The sequence below is a fragment of the Melozone crissalis genome, unplaced genomic scaffold (assembly GCF_028551555.1).
Source record: "Melozone crissalis strain CALT ecotype California unplaced genomic scaffold, PUWL_Pcris_2 ptg000027l_1, whole genome shotgun sequence".
NCBI lineage: Eukaryota > Metazoa > Chordata > Aves > Passeriformes > Passerellidae > Melozone > Melozone crissalis.
In genome coordinates this window covers 53,556,808-53,569,211 of record NW_026535805.1, presented here as the reverse complement: position 1 = coordinate 53,569,211, position 12,404 = coordinate 53,556,808, and the positions used below count along the sequence as shown (strand labels likewise).

The 12,404-nt window shown below is 42.7% G+C and overlaps 1 protein-coding gene across 2 annotated transcripts in view; it reads left to right on the top strand.

Annotated features, from left to right (window-relative positions):
• FKBP1B (FKBP prolyl isomerase 1B) overlaps positions 1 to 11,797 on the top strand; it is a 44,376-nt gene extending 32,579 nt beyond the window's left edge. For both annotated transcript variants that reach the window (XM_054279698.1, XM_054279697.1), the window contains 2 exons: positions 8,407 to 8,519; positions 11,094 to 11,797. In XM_054279698.1, coding sequence (XP_054135673.1) covers positions 8,407 to 8,519; positions 11,094 to 11,222 — 242 coding nt within the window. In that variant the 3' untranslated portion in view covers positions 11,223 to 11,797. The remainder of the gene's footprint in view (positions 1 to 8,406; positions 8,520 to 11,093) is intronic.
• The last annotated feature ends 607 nt before the right edge of the window (positions 11,798 to 12,404 follow it).

Genomic DNA, 12,404 nt, shown 5'->3' with positions numbered 1-12,404 from the left:
GTAAAACTCTCACTAGGCTGTTGCTAGTTTAAGCCAAGGGAATCAGAAGTGTTGCACCTAAATGAAGATTTTAGCACAAAAAATGAAGATTTTAGCACAAACACTTCTGCAAAAAGTGTTGCAGAAGGTGCAACACTTTTGATGCTAAATTCAGAATGGAACATACTACAAGGCTGGACAGCTGAAAACCAAAAAAAAATGCCCAGTCTGAGAACAGCTTATCATTAAAGCACACCCAGCTGCTGGTAAGATTGTCGTGTTGGGCTGGAAGGTGTTTCTTCTGGCAGTTTCTTCCCTGGCACAGAAGAGGAATTAAGAACCTGGTGCTTTTACCCCAAGTCCCTTCTCATGTGATCTCACAGCCATGCTCAGAGCTTTCTGAAGATGCTTTTCTGGTGTTTTTCCATGCTCCCTGCCCCCAGATCTGTGTTGAGAAGTCTGGAGTTCCACCTTGGGCCCTTCTGGTGTGGTACCCTGAGAGACAGTGGCTGGCACACTCACACCTGTTTCAGTGTGGTTTACCTGCTACACAAGGGTGTAACTGCCCAGTGGGAGGTCACCTGCACAGTTGTGTATGTGCCACAGGCTAAAATGTCAAATCCATGCCCCCACAACACAGGCAACCATGAAACAAAAAGGGAGGAGGGAAGGAAATACATGTGCCATAGGATGAGACTGACAATGAAACCAAGATGAAAAAAAAAAGAGATTATTTTATTGCTCTGTTTTCATGGTGCACTAGGTGCTCAGAATTCTTTGGGCAAGCTCTGCTGCTTGTGTTTGTGTGGGAAATCTTGCAGACTCTCTTCTTTGTATTACAGTCATGCTTGAACTGGTTTTTGTGCTTCTGGGCTGCTACCAGAGGGTAGGGACAGAAAGACCCAGACCAGTGAGGAACATTCCCTCTTCCTACAGAACCCTGTGTAACAGGACATGGTGTTTGGGGATAGAGAAACAAGAGATCCAAAGTATTTCTCTATTAATATATTCTCTCTAAAATGCTGCTTTAGACATTTATCGTCCCCCTCAGTAGCATTCCCACACTGACCTGATTCTGCCATGCTTATTCAAATGAAATTTGCCTTATGCTGCAGTACATGTATATTTTACAGCTGAACTTTGTAACAGTAACAGACTCAAACTCTAAAATAAAATTACTTTTTTAAGGTGATGGGATACCAGAGGAATTGTTTTCTCTTCACAACTTATGTAGAATATGCTTAGTGAGCCCCAAATCTCTCTTGAAGGTAAATCTACTTTTCCTTCTTTTAAAAGTATGCAAATCCCTAAAGCCGCTAGGACAGAATAATGCCTTTCAGCAGAGTGAGCAAGACAATTGCAGGTAATTTTCCTGGCTGTGAAGTCGAGCTAAGTGCAAGGTTCTTTCATTTTGCCTCGTGGTTGTGCAGCAGTGATTCATTCATAGCCCACGGTGATGCATTATTGAGGAGTTGTCTGTTGTGTCTTCATTGCACGCTGTCAGCTGCATAATAAATAATTGATTGTGCTGCTCTTACTCCACATTAAAGATATATGAGTATCTAATACAGGAAGAAAATGAAGTAGCAAGGCTGCCAGTGTTCAAAAGATGAAGCATGAAGTGTGCTGCAGTAGCAGGAGCTGGGAAATGCCCACCACCACTATCCATTTCCCACTTCACCGCTTTGAGTCACTTTGTCATGGCAACAAATGGCACATTCAAGTCCTTGCTGTTGCCTTTCTAGACAAAATGAAATAATTGTGGTAAAGGGCTGATATGCTGCAGAGTTGTGCTTATCCCCTTCCCCCTTTTTTTCAACTGTTATCCCTCTAGACTGAAAATTCCCTTAAAGTATTAATTTTTTCTTAAGTGGCTGCAAGCTGTCAGGAAAATGCAGTCTAAGACAGTAAATCCTTTTTTCCACATAAGACTTTGTTTATATTAAGCAGAGAAAATGTTAGCAGGATAAAACTGAGTGCTTGTAGTGCTCAACCTCTATTGTTGAGCCTTTCCCTGGAAAAGTGAGGCTTCCTTTGCAGTTCAGTTGCCAAAGTCCCCAGACAGGATACAGTAAGGTGGCCCCTATTCCAACACAGTGAAGAGAAGAAAAGCATCTTCCAGCTCACATTCAACACTCTTTGTTTCCATTACAATAGCCATCAGCAAAATTAATGAGACAACAAATTTGTCTAGAGGAATTTGCTTTGGAAGTCCAAGCAAGGGAATCAGAGGTGTGTGCTGCTCAGTGTGCTGTGGCAGGAACAGGCTCAGGGCCAGGTTACTGGGAGCTGTTATTATGACAGAAATGTGTAAAATGGTGAATTGAATTTTGAGATAATAATGACATTAAGATGGAAGAAGTGTGAGATGTCTGACTGATGCACATCTGGATTCTGATGGAATGTGTTGGAGAGCTGAGTTAGGTCCTCGGAAGGCAGTATTGCCTAGAAAACTGTTGCTGAGATCTCTGCATTTACCACCAAGACATAGGGGAATTGTTTTGGTTCCTGAGGGAGCCACACTTTTTCCAGGTGTGTTAGCTTGAGACTCAGCCACAAGCTAAGGCGGGAACACCACTGAATGCAGGGAATCCTTTGCCACAGAAGACAACTGATCTATTTTAATGTAAAATGCAAGTAATATCACAGTGGAGTTCTGCTGGTGTGAATCAACCTGGGATGTGATTTGTGACTTTATGGATGTGTTTCTCTCACCACAGCTTCAGGGATTGTGCTGAACTGTGCCTTCCTCTGTACATTGGGAAGGCATCAATGTTTACACTAGGACTTTTGTGCAGTTACTAGGACCTTTCTGATAATATATTTTCCAGGCTAAAAGTGGATATTAGTAATAGTTGCATGTTGTAAATGGGGGGAGATTAGGATTTCCAGCCTTTGTGATATTCTCCTGACAGAATATGGATATATTTTGACATAGAAACAATATATTTTATGACGAAAAAAGAAACACTTGAGATAAAAATTCTTAACCCACAGCAACATTATCTCCTCAGAAAGTCCTAGGAACCAAACTGAAAGATTATGTTCCTAACAGCACAAATTGATTACAGGGTGTAATTAGAAAGGTGATGGCATTGAGTGGCATCAGAATATAGTCCCTGTCCTGAAGAGCCTCTGGTCTACATAAAATGAAATGGATAGTGTCCTAGAAACTGCTGAATATCTGCCCCTCTTTCTGCTGCCAAAAATGTGTTCAGGAAGTAGCTGTCTTCGAGCACATGTATTTCCTTTACATTCTGTAGGTAATTACTGTTTGAAAAAGTATACCAATGGAATACTTCCTAGATGGATGATGCTGTTTTTTGAAGGTCACCTATTAATTCAGTTTATCCCCTTAATACTTGTGAGGTAAGTGAATCCCATTGTACAGGATAAAAAGAGAGCAACTAGTGAAATCAAGAGATTTGTTCTGGATTAGGATCTTCACCTTCTGATTCCCAGAATTTGTCAACACTGCAGAGACAAATGATTCAGTAAACACTGGAGTCAGTGAAGCCTGGGATGCAATTTTGCCTGTTTCATTTAGGGATGGATGGCTGAGCTCATACTGCCTCTCTAGGGCCCTAGTGAGGGACAGTCTAGACCTGGCAGTTTAGCATTTGGTTTAAGGTACCTTACCCTTTTTAAGATAGTTGACTGAGAATGATAAACAGTTCCACAAGGTTATTTCAGCCCTAACACCTAAATCTAGGTGGGATGAGTCATTCTTGGAGATACCTCTCTTTCTCCATTAACCATAGGAGTAGCCTAGATGCCAGGTTGAAACCCAGTTTGTACCTTTGAAGTGGATAACCTTAGCAGTAGAATTTACACATGAATTTTCCAGGTTCAGGCACAGAAGCTTGACAGACTATCTGTGGATGCCTCCAGTGTTCTCTCTCCACCCATCCTTGGTGTGGATAACAGTTTAGGGCCATGGTTTGAGGCAGGGTTTTGTTGGGACAATAGGTGTTTTAGGTGTCTAACAGCTGGGATGGCTCCATGGATTTGTGCTGTGTGATTGCTTATATTCCCAGCTGAATTGTTCTCAGATGAAAGAAAAATAAACTTAGTCTGTGCTCCAGCCTTTCCATTCCTGACCTCTCTGAATTTCTCTGATAACAAAGACTGAGCCTGTCTCTTGGTAGAAGCTCTTACAGGCTCTTCTTTCTACTCAGATTTTTTTCATTGCATGCATTGGATCTTAATGTTGGTATGATCCCTATTCCTCTGCCAAATGGGGTTGAAATTGGCTCAAAGAATCTCCCATTATTAGGCAAGTGCAGGCAGTCTCATTTCATTAGCCCTCTCCCCTTAGGAAACAGACTTCAGTGATGGGATCTTAGCTAAAGTAGTGCAGTGTTAAAAAGCAGTGCAAACACAGCTGCAGGCACACCTGTGTTTTAATAAGAAGTAATAACTTGTGCTGAACCTCTCCTGAAGTTGTGTTTTCACTGCTAGTTTAGCCCAAATGGCATTGTAGCCCTGGCAGTTTGGATGGATCTGTGGTCATGTTCCTTAATAAAATGATCCAGCTGCTCTTTAATCTGCAGCTTCAATGAGCTGAACATCAGAGATTCAGTAGGACCCATGATCTGAAATGTCTCCTTTTCTACACCCTTTTAATTTTTAAAGCCTGGTTTTCAATTAGGATGCCTTGTAGATCAGAATGTTTTCAAATCTGTGCCACATTTTGCCAGTTTGTGCGATTAATTATTTTAATACAATGATTGTTCCCTTTCAGAAACCCAAGGGGTTTTTTTACAAGTAGCCTTCCTTATAGGCATCTAGATGTCCTTGCTCAATCAAAACTCTTATTGATTGTTCTGACTTGCAAAACAATGTTGTTTCTGAGTTCCAGATTGTGGGGTTTTTTCTCCTTGCTGTTAGCTAGATAAATAAAGATGTAGGCTGAAGATGGGCATCCATCCTTGTTGAAGAATTTAACTAAATCAATTTTTTCACCAAAAAAAATCAATTGGTGCATTAGCAAGAGAGAAAATAAAGCACTGTGCTGTTTTAGCTCCCAGGAGCCTGCAGAGCTAACTCTAGCTCTCAGAATCTGAGATAAAAAAGATCTAAAGTTCACATCTAAATCCGCATCGGAACTTCTTCAGGACACATGGAGCCTCTGACTCATTTCCAGACTGGATGTGCATTTAAAGGGCACTCACATAAAAACTGACCCTCCTGCCAGAGCTTCAGTGAATACAGACACATTTGACTCTGCATTCCAGTTTGTCTTCCAAAAGCAGTAAGATGATGGGACAGGAAGTTACATTTGTGAATCCATAACCTCATGAATTTTCAGTTGTTGCTGAAAATAGGATGTTGCTGTAAATATAGAAAAGCCTGATTTCTTCTACAAGGTCTAACACATCTTCTGTGGGCATTTTCTAGTGAAATGAATTAGTTTTTAAATGGTGTATCAAACTAGCAAGCTCATGGGAAGATGGAAATGTTGCTTTAAAGGGGAAACATTGTCCAGGAGCTGTTGTCAGAATCTCTGAAGATTTAATTCTCATTCTGTCGCTGGTTTGATGTGGGGTGTTTGTAAACCATCAGAGCTTTTAGCTAAGAGTTTTAATAGGATTTACTTACAAAATGAGATGAATGCATAATAAAGTGGTGTGGAACTTTGCATCTGAATCTGAACTTTCAGATTGAGGCTATTTTGTAATAAATATCTTCTTTACCTCCTTGGGCTAATGTGAAGAGTAATTAATGTTTGGGTACTTTGAATATGCAAGCTGTAATGACAATACTAAGTTTTAATATTAAAACTATTAAATATTGGGATTCTGTAGTAGTCTCCTTCCATTTCATAGAATCATAAGGTTTTATGATGTGTTTAAAAATAAAAGTGCTCTGAGGAAGGACTGTCACTTAAATTTAAGATCAAATACTTCAAAAAGGATTATATTATATGTCTGAGAGTTCCCCCTGAGCTGCTTCTCCCTGCCTGCTCTCCCTCAGTAGAGGCTGAATTTCTATATTATAAATGAATCCATCTTAATCTGTAGCTTGTTCAGGAGCTGCTGTGGCTTCCCAGCCTGCCTGGAGGGGTTTGTGGCTATCCCTGAGCTGATACATTGCACAGTATATGGGAATTTCCCCCTGTATTGGTGAGGCCATTCCTTGAGTTCTGTGTCCAATTCTGGCCCCTCTGTTCAGGAAGGACATTGAGGGGCTGGAGTGAGTCCGGAGAAGGGCAGTGGAACTGGGGGGGGCTCTTGAGGGTAAATCCTATGAGGAGTGGCTGAGGGAGCTGGGAGTGCCCGGTTTGGAGAAAGGGAGGCTCAGCAGGAGCTCATCACTCCCTACAACTCCCTGACAGGAGGGTGCAGCCAGTGGGGGTCAGGCTCTGCTCCCAGGGGACAGAACAAGAGAAAACGGCCTCAGACTCTGCCAGGACAGGTTTGGGTTGGACATTAGGAGAAATTTCTTCTCAGAAAGGGTAATTAGACATTGGAATGAGCTGCTCAGGGAGGTGGTGGAGTCACCTGGATGTGGTACTCAGTGCCATGTTCTGTTTGACAAGGTGGCATTGAGTCAAAGGTTGGACTCAGTGATCTCAGTGATCTCAGAGGTCTTGTCCAACCTCACTGATTCTGTGGTTCTGTGATTCCATGCACTTGCATGAGAGCACACATACAGCACTTCATTATTTGACTGTGAAAAACTAAAGGATTATGTCAGGCACTAATGGTTATGAAACATTCCTTATGGGCAGGTTACTCCACAGTTTTCTTTCTAAAGCCTTGAGCACACGCACAGGTGTGTCTGAAAGACCAACTTGGACAAGTGTTGGACTTGGCTAATGGCTAATGTGCCTTAATATGGCATTTGGTTTTAATGTAAATGTCCAGATGTAATGTCCAGATGTAAAATATCTGGACAGAGAACCCCACTGGAATAATCAAACACTGTGTGCTCATAACTGCAAGTCAAGAACTCCATTGCCACTGATTTAACTACTAATGAATTTGGAGACATCTGTGTCTAAGCTGTTGTTTGGACTGTCCTTTATTCATTGCACAGAAACAGGCACTGCTGGGATGTGATTCATTATGTCCTAATGTACATCCCTAGATTTGGTTAGATGAATTGCTCCCTGAAAGTGCATTTTTCTCTGACTTGATTATCTATTTTCTCTGAGTAATTAGCTCAGAAGTAGCTGGCTATACCTTAGAAGCCTAAAAGTTGGCAAAAAGAATCCTACCTTTTTAGTCTCTGTTTTTCATTCTGGCACGTCTCTTCATATTTACCTTTGATTCATAGTACAGACTTTTTAAGCAAGCAAAATATGCCTCGTTGTTATTGCATAATAATCAATGGTTTTCACTGAAAAATAAAATTTGTGCATCAAGCTGATCTGTTGATATAACTGCCTTAATGGAAAGAAACTAAGACTGTATCTTTGATACTGAATCTTAAAGACACTTTTTCTCAACATTTTCTTTCAAAGCTGGGCTTGTTAATGTTCTTTGCAACCAAAGTCTTTCTCAGATTAATTAACTTCTCTTTGTGCAACCCCTTGCATAGAAGAGTCATGGTGTATGCCTACAGTACTGGCTCTACAGCACTACAGAGAAAGGATTGATTTTAATATAGAAATATCAGCCTAACCTTGCAATATCCAGAGTAAAGCATTTTGAGTGCCAGGTACTTCTAAAATGAAAGCTACTGTAATCAGCCACAATTTGAAAAGAGAAGGAGAATAGCTGATCATGTAGTGCTCTGTGAAGGTTTGTCCAATTGCTGAGGAATCTGGGCCTGTGTTCAAAACCCATGGATTGAAGCAGTGCCCATGCAAAGGAACAAGTCACGTCTTCTGTGACTGTCTCTGAATGGAAGCATGAAAAACAAGGGTAGTAGAACATTTATATAAATGTCTCTGCTGCTTTCATATTTGTGACTGCAGAGTCTCTTCTGTTCTCTCTGTATGAGGACAGCTGCAGTTGTCACGTTGTGTAGAGGTTTCACACACATGGTGTGGGATGGCTCTGTTTGTGTAACACACGTTATTAGGGGCAGCCCTGGATCAGGCACCTGCCTTGGGATTCTCTCTTTTGCTGCCTCCCACTTATTCCTTGCCTGCTTTTATCCACTTAGGCAGAGAGCTCCACTGTGCAAACAGCAGCTCTTCTGTATGTCTGTGCAATGTTTGGTGCAACATGGGTCATAACCTATTGCATTGAGAACAGTAAAAATAATTTCTATTTTAGAGTCTAAATTACAGGAAGACAAAGGTAACAATATGGTACCACTGCAGTTGCCTCTCCTGCCTTTTGAATGAGGCTTTAAAGTAAAAATGGAAATGAGCAGCTGATGTGACCAAGACATTAATTTTTCACTCCTTCCCTCTCCTCCAGCACTTAAATTTAGATGTATCTCAGACTGAAACCATGTGTCTTGTTTTGGCAGGAATGCTACAGAATGGAAAGAAGTTTGATTCCTCTAGAGACAGAAACAAGCCTTTCAGGTTCAAGATTGGCAGGCAAGAAGTCATTAAAGGATTTGAAGAAGGTGTTACACAGGTACTAATAAATTGTTCTGTCTGAACCTGGAGCTGGCTGAAGGGTGTGTGAGCTCAGTAGTGTCCATGGCAGTGGTAACAAGACCAAGTGGAAATCACAGTGAAGGATATGAAGTGTTTTTGTGAAAGCATGGTGCATTTGAGCACAGTATTTCCTGTAGTTTCCATCCATCCATCCATCCATCCATCCATCCATCCATCCATCCATCCATCCACCCACCCACTCAGGGCTATCCCCTGCTCATGAGCCTTTCCCCATGGTATGGATTTGGGAGGGGAGAGGTGGAGTCACCTCCCCAGGTGCCATGTAAGCTCTGTCCCTCTCCCATGGGCAGCTCCACAAACAGCAGTGGCCTCTAAAATGTTGAGGTGGCAGCTTTTTATGGAGTGATCTCTATTCAGCTACTCCATAGAAGCCCAAGCTGCCCTTTCTGATGACATCCATGACCCAGCTACAGGTTCTGACCCTGACTGGATAAGGTACCAAACTGCACTGGTACATTTTTACTACTTCAAACTCCCAGCTACAAAACATTCACTGACCAGCCCTGTGCTGAGAGAAAGAAAACTGCCCTCCACTGATTGCAGTTTGAGTACCAGCACAGTAAAAGCCCCAGATTACAATTCACTGCCAGGGCTTGCTTTTTGTGCAGTGCTCTGAGGGCCCCCCACACATGAGGACTGTGATCAGGCTGCTCAAGAGCACAAGTGAATGAGATCAGGGTTCAAATTCCTCCTGACTTCCCATTTCAGGATCCAAGAGCTCAGTGTAGGAGGCAACTGTTCAAATACTCTTACAGGAACAACTTTAACAGGAACAAGGTCTTATGCTTAAATAGAGAGAAGGGAAGAATGCAAAACGAGAAAAAAATCCATTGAGAAATGATGCAACCATGCTTTTCCAGAGAGGGGTGGAAGAGACAAGGGTTTCCAGCCCTGTAGAGAAAGCAGTGTAAGCATTCCCCTCTCTCCAGCCAGAGAAGTCCATTTGAGGAATCCTAGACTGTGAAAAATACCATCTTCCTGTGAAGGATTTGAGTTGGACTGTTGATTATTTTGCAGAAAGACCTAAGAGAGCTCAGGACTGCAGAGCTGTAGGAAGCAGAAGCCAGTGCAGATAAAGCAGCATCAACAAGTGCTGGGAGAATCAAGTAATCCCTTCCTTGACTGCTCTCACTCCCCAGCTCTTGTCCCTTAGAAAATAAGTGGCCGAGAGCCATGCCGGGAGCCCGTGTGGCCACAGGCTGCCCTCCTGCTCCTCCTAGTGGATCACTGACACAAGTCGAGCTCGTGGCTGTCTCCTTCCAGCCCAGGTTTGAGGGATTTGGGGAGTATGCTGGACAGAGTCTCTTGGAACAAGGCAGGTCCCTGTGTCCAGCTCACAGATTTCACAAACTTGGTGTAATGACTGTCAGGTGTCAGCAGGGTCTGTCTGTATTTCTCTGCTCAGCTTCTCAAAGTTCAAGTTTGCCTCATCCCTAAAACCCCAGGCATGACCTACCAGCTGCCTGCTTTGCATGGATACATCCAAGCACTGGACAGCCAGCCCCATGCAAAATTTCTGTGGGGACCAGGGGAGGCCATCAGCTTGGACATCTTCAGCCCCATGCCATGAGTACTCCTCAAATGTGGGAAAGTTCATATCCCCATTTTTCTTCTACCCAAAGTAATTGACTCTCTAGCTTTGTAAATTTCATAGAACCTGAAAATATTCTCAACAAAGAGGTATCACATCATATGTAGTCCAGTGATGTGCCCAGTCTTGGGAGAGAGGTCTGAGTTGAAATCATTGCTTCAAATCAGGGGACATTTCTTGGCCAGTGAATATTCCATCATCAGTGTATGAAGCACGAACAGCAGTTTGAAAATGTTCCAAAATACTCAGTTAGAAGATAACTCCACATCTCAGTGAGCAGTTCCCTTCAGAGCCAGCCTGGAGTGAGGGAAATCAGCATTCCTGCCCATCCAGGGACAAGGGCTCTGTGCCTGGATAAGTAGCATAAGTGAGATCTCTGCCCTGGGGCTTGGACTGAGGGTAGGGAAATAAGTGCTGAACCTGGCTGTGTTGAGCACTGATCTCTCATGAACAGAGAGCTCTGAGGGTCTTTCCCAGCGCCTGCTGATGGTGTTCCTTGTACCCTGTGCTCCACAGGAGGAGCTCAGACCTCCTGCACCCTGCCCTGGTATAGGCAGGATGGACCAAGCATTGTGTTAAAAAGACTTTGTGTCACTTCAAGGCTGGTTCTGGCAGTTTAAATAACTGCTGTGAGAGTGCAGATCATTGAGGAGGCCCATGCCCATGTCTGAGCTCTTTGTGGCAGCTTCAGCTTGAAGTGAAACCACTTGGACTCAGAATCGCAAAGTGGCTTGGGTTGGAAGGGACCTTAAAGATCTTCCCCTTCCAAACCTCAGACTCAATAATCTTAAAGGTCTTTTCCAAACAAAACAATTCTATGAACACTCCTTGATTCTGTAAATCTGCCAGGTAATGATTTTTTTTGTTGTTGTTTGTTTTCCTCCTAATCCTGTTTTTTTGTGTGTGTTCTCTTTTCCTTTCTCCGATGTCCAAACGCAGATGAGCTTAGGACAAAGAGCAAAGTTGACCTGCACACCTGAGATGGCCTATGGAGCCACAGGCCACCCTGGGGTCATACCTCCCAATGCCACACTCCTCTTTGATGTGGAGCTTCTCAGGTTAGAGTGAACCTTCCCGAGGGAGTTGGCTGGAGACATCTGTTAATAACCATCCGTTCCTTCCCGCCTTGCCAGCAGCGGGAGGAATCTTCACTGGAACCCCAATCTTCCCTGCTCAAGCTGTCCTGTCAGTAGCACCTGGCTCTTGGTTTCCTATGCCTTCCTTCTCTTTTCTAACTTTGTGGTGTCTGTATTTGCCTTTTATTAGAAGCTTTGCTCTGAGGAAAAATGTCTCCCGGTGTAACATTTCCAAGTTGTACATTTTATTGAATTTGCATGTACGAAGAATTCACGGTGATGACTGAAAATATATATAAATATAAATATATAAATATATATATATTCCTTATTGAAAAAACCACTGCCTTACTGTACACTTAAACCAAGAAAAAATAACCACAAAAGGTGCTCAAAAGAAAAAAATCCAATGTACGCCTTGTACATGAACGGGCATTAGCCAAACAGAGTTACCTGCGCTGCCACTTTTCTCAACTTGTACGTTCTGCTTGCTGCTGTTTTAAAAAAATACTGTCTCATTTAAGAATTATAAGTATATATATAAAACAATAAAATCTTGATACTTTACCATTTCTCATTGTGTTTTTCTCTTCTGTCTACTGGGATGCTCTTTACTGTACAAGAAGTTCTTCAATCATCAACCCATTTTTTGTTAATTATTTCTCTTATATGAAATACATGTAGCTCCATGCACTGCTTCTATTAGAGATGGCCCAGTGGAAGATCTCTGTGGGACCAGAGGTACCAGGGGCATGCAAGTAAGGGATGCTGGGACAATTTTCCTGACTCACCATTTCCCCTGCCTCTATGGCCCCTCAACTCTGGCCAGAATTTGGCTGCTGAAGAGATGGAAAGAGCTGCTTGTCAAAGACATGCAGGGCTGGTCTAATTCTGTGCCTTTACAACAGCAAAACTAGTGTAATATTTTCTACTGGAGCTGAGCAAGGCTAGAAAAGAGCAGGATTACGTGCATCCACCTTTCAAAAGAAATCTGAGCTGTGGGATGATGTGGCCACTGAACACTCTGGGGTTTTAAGGCTGTAGCAGCTGCTGCTGTTTACAAAGCCTCCAAACTGACCTTGTGCACTGGGCCTCTGGCACTTGAGACTCTGCAATATTTATTTCATTTGCTGCTTATATGAATTCATGAAATGCTGGTTTCTCCTCTGGAGGC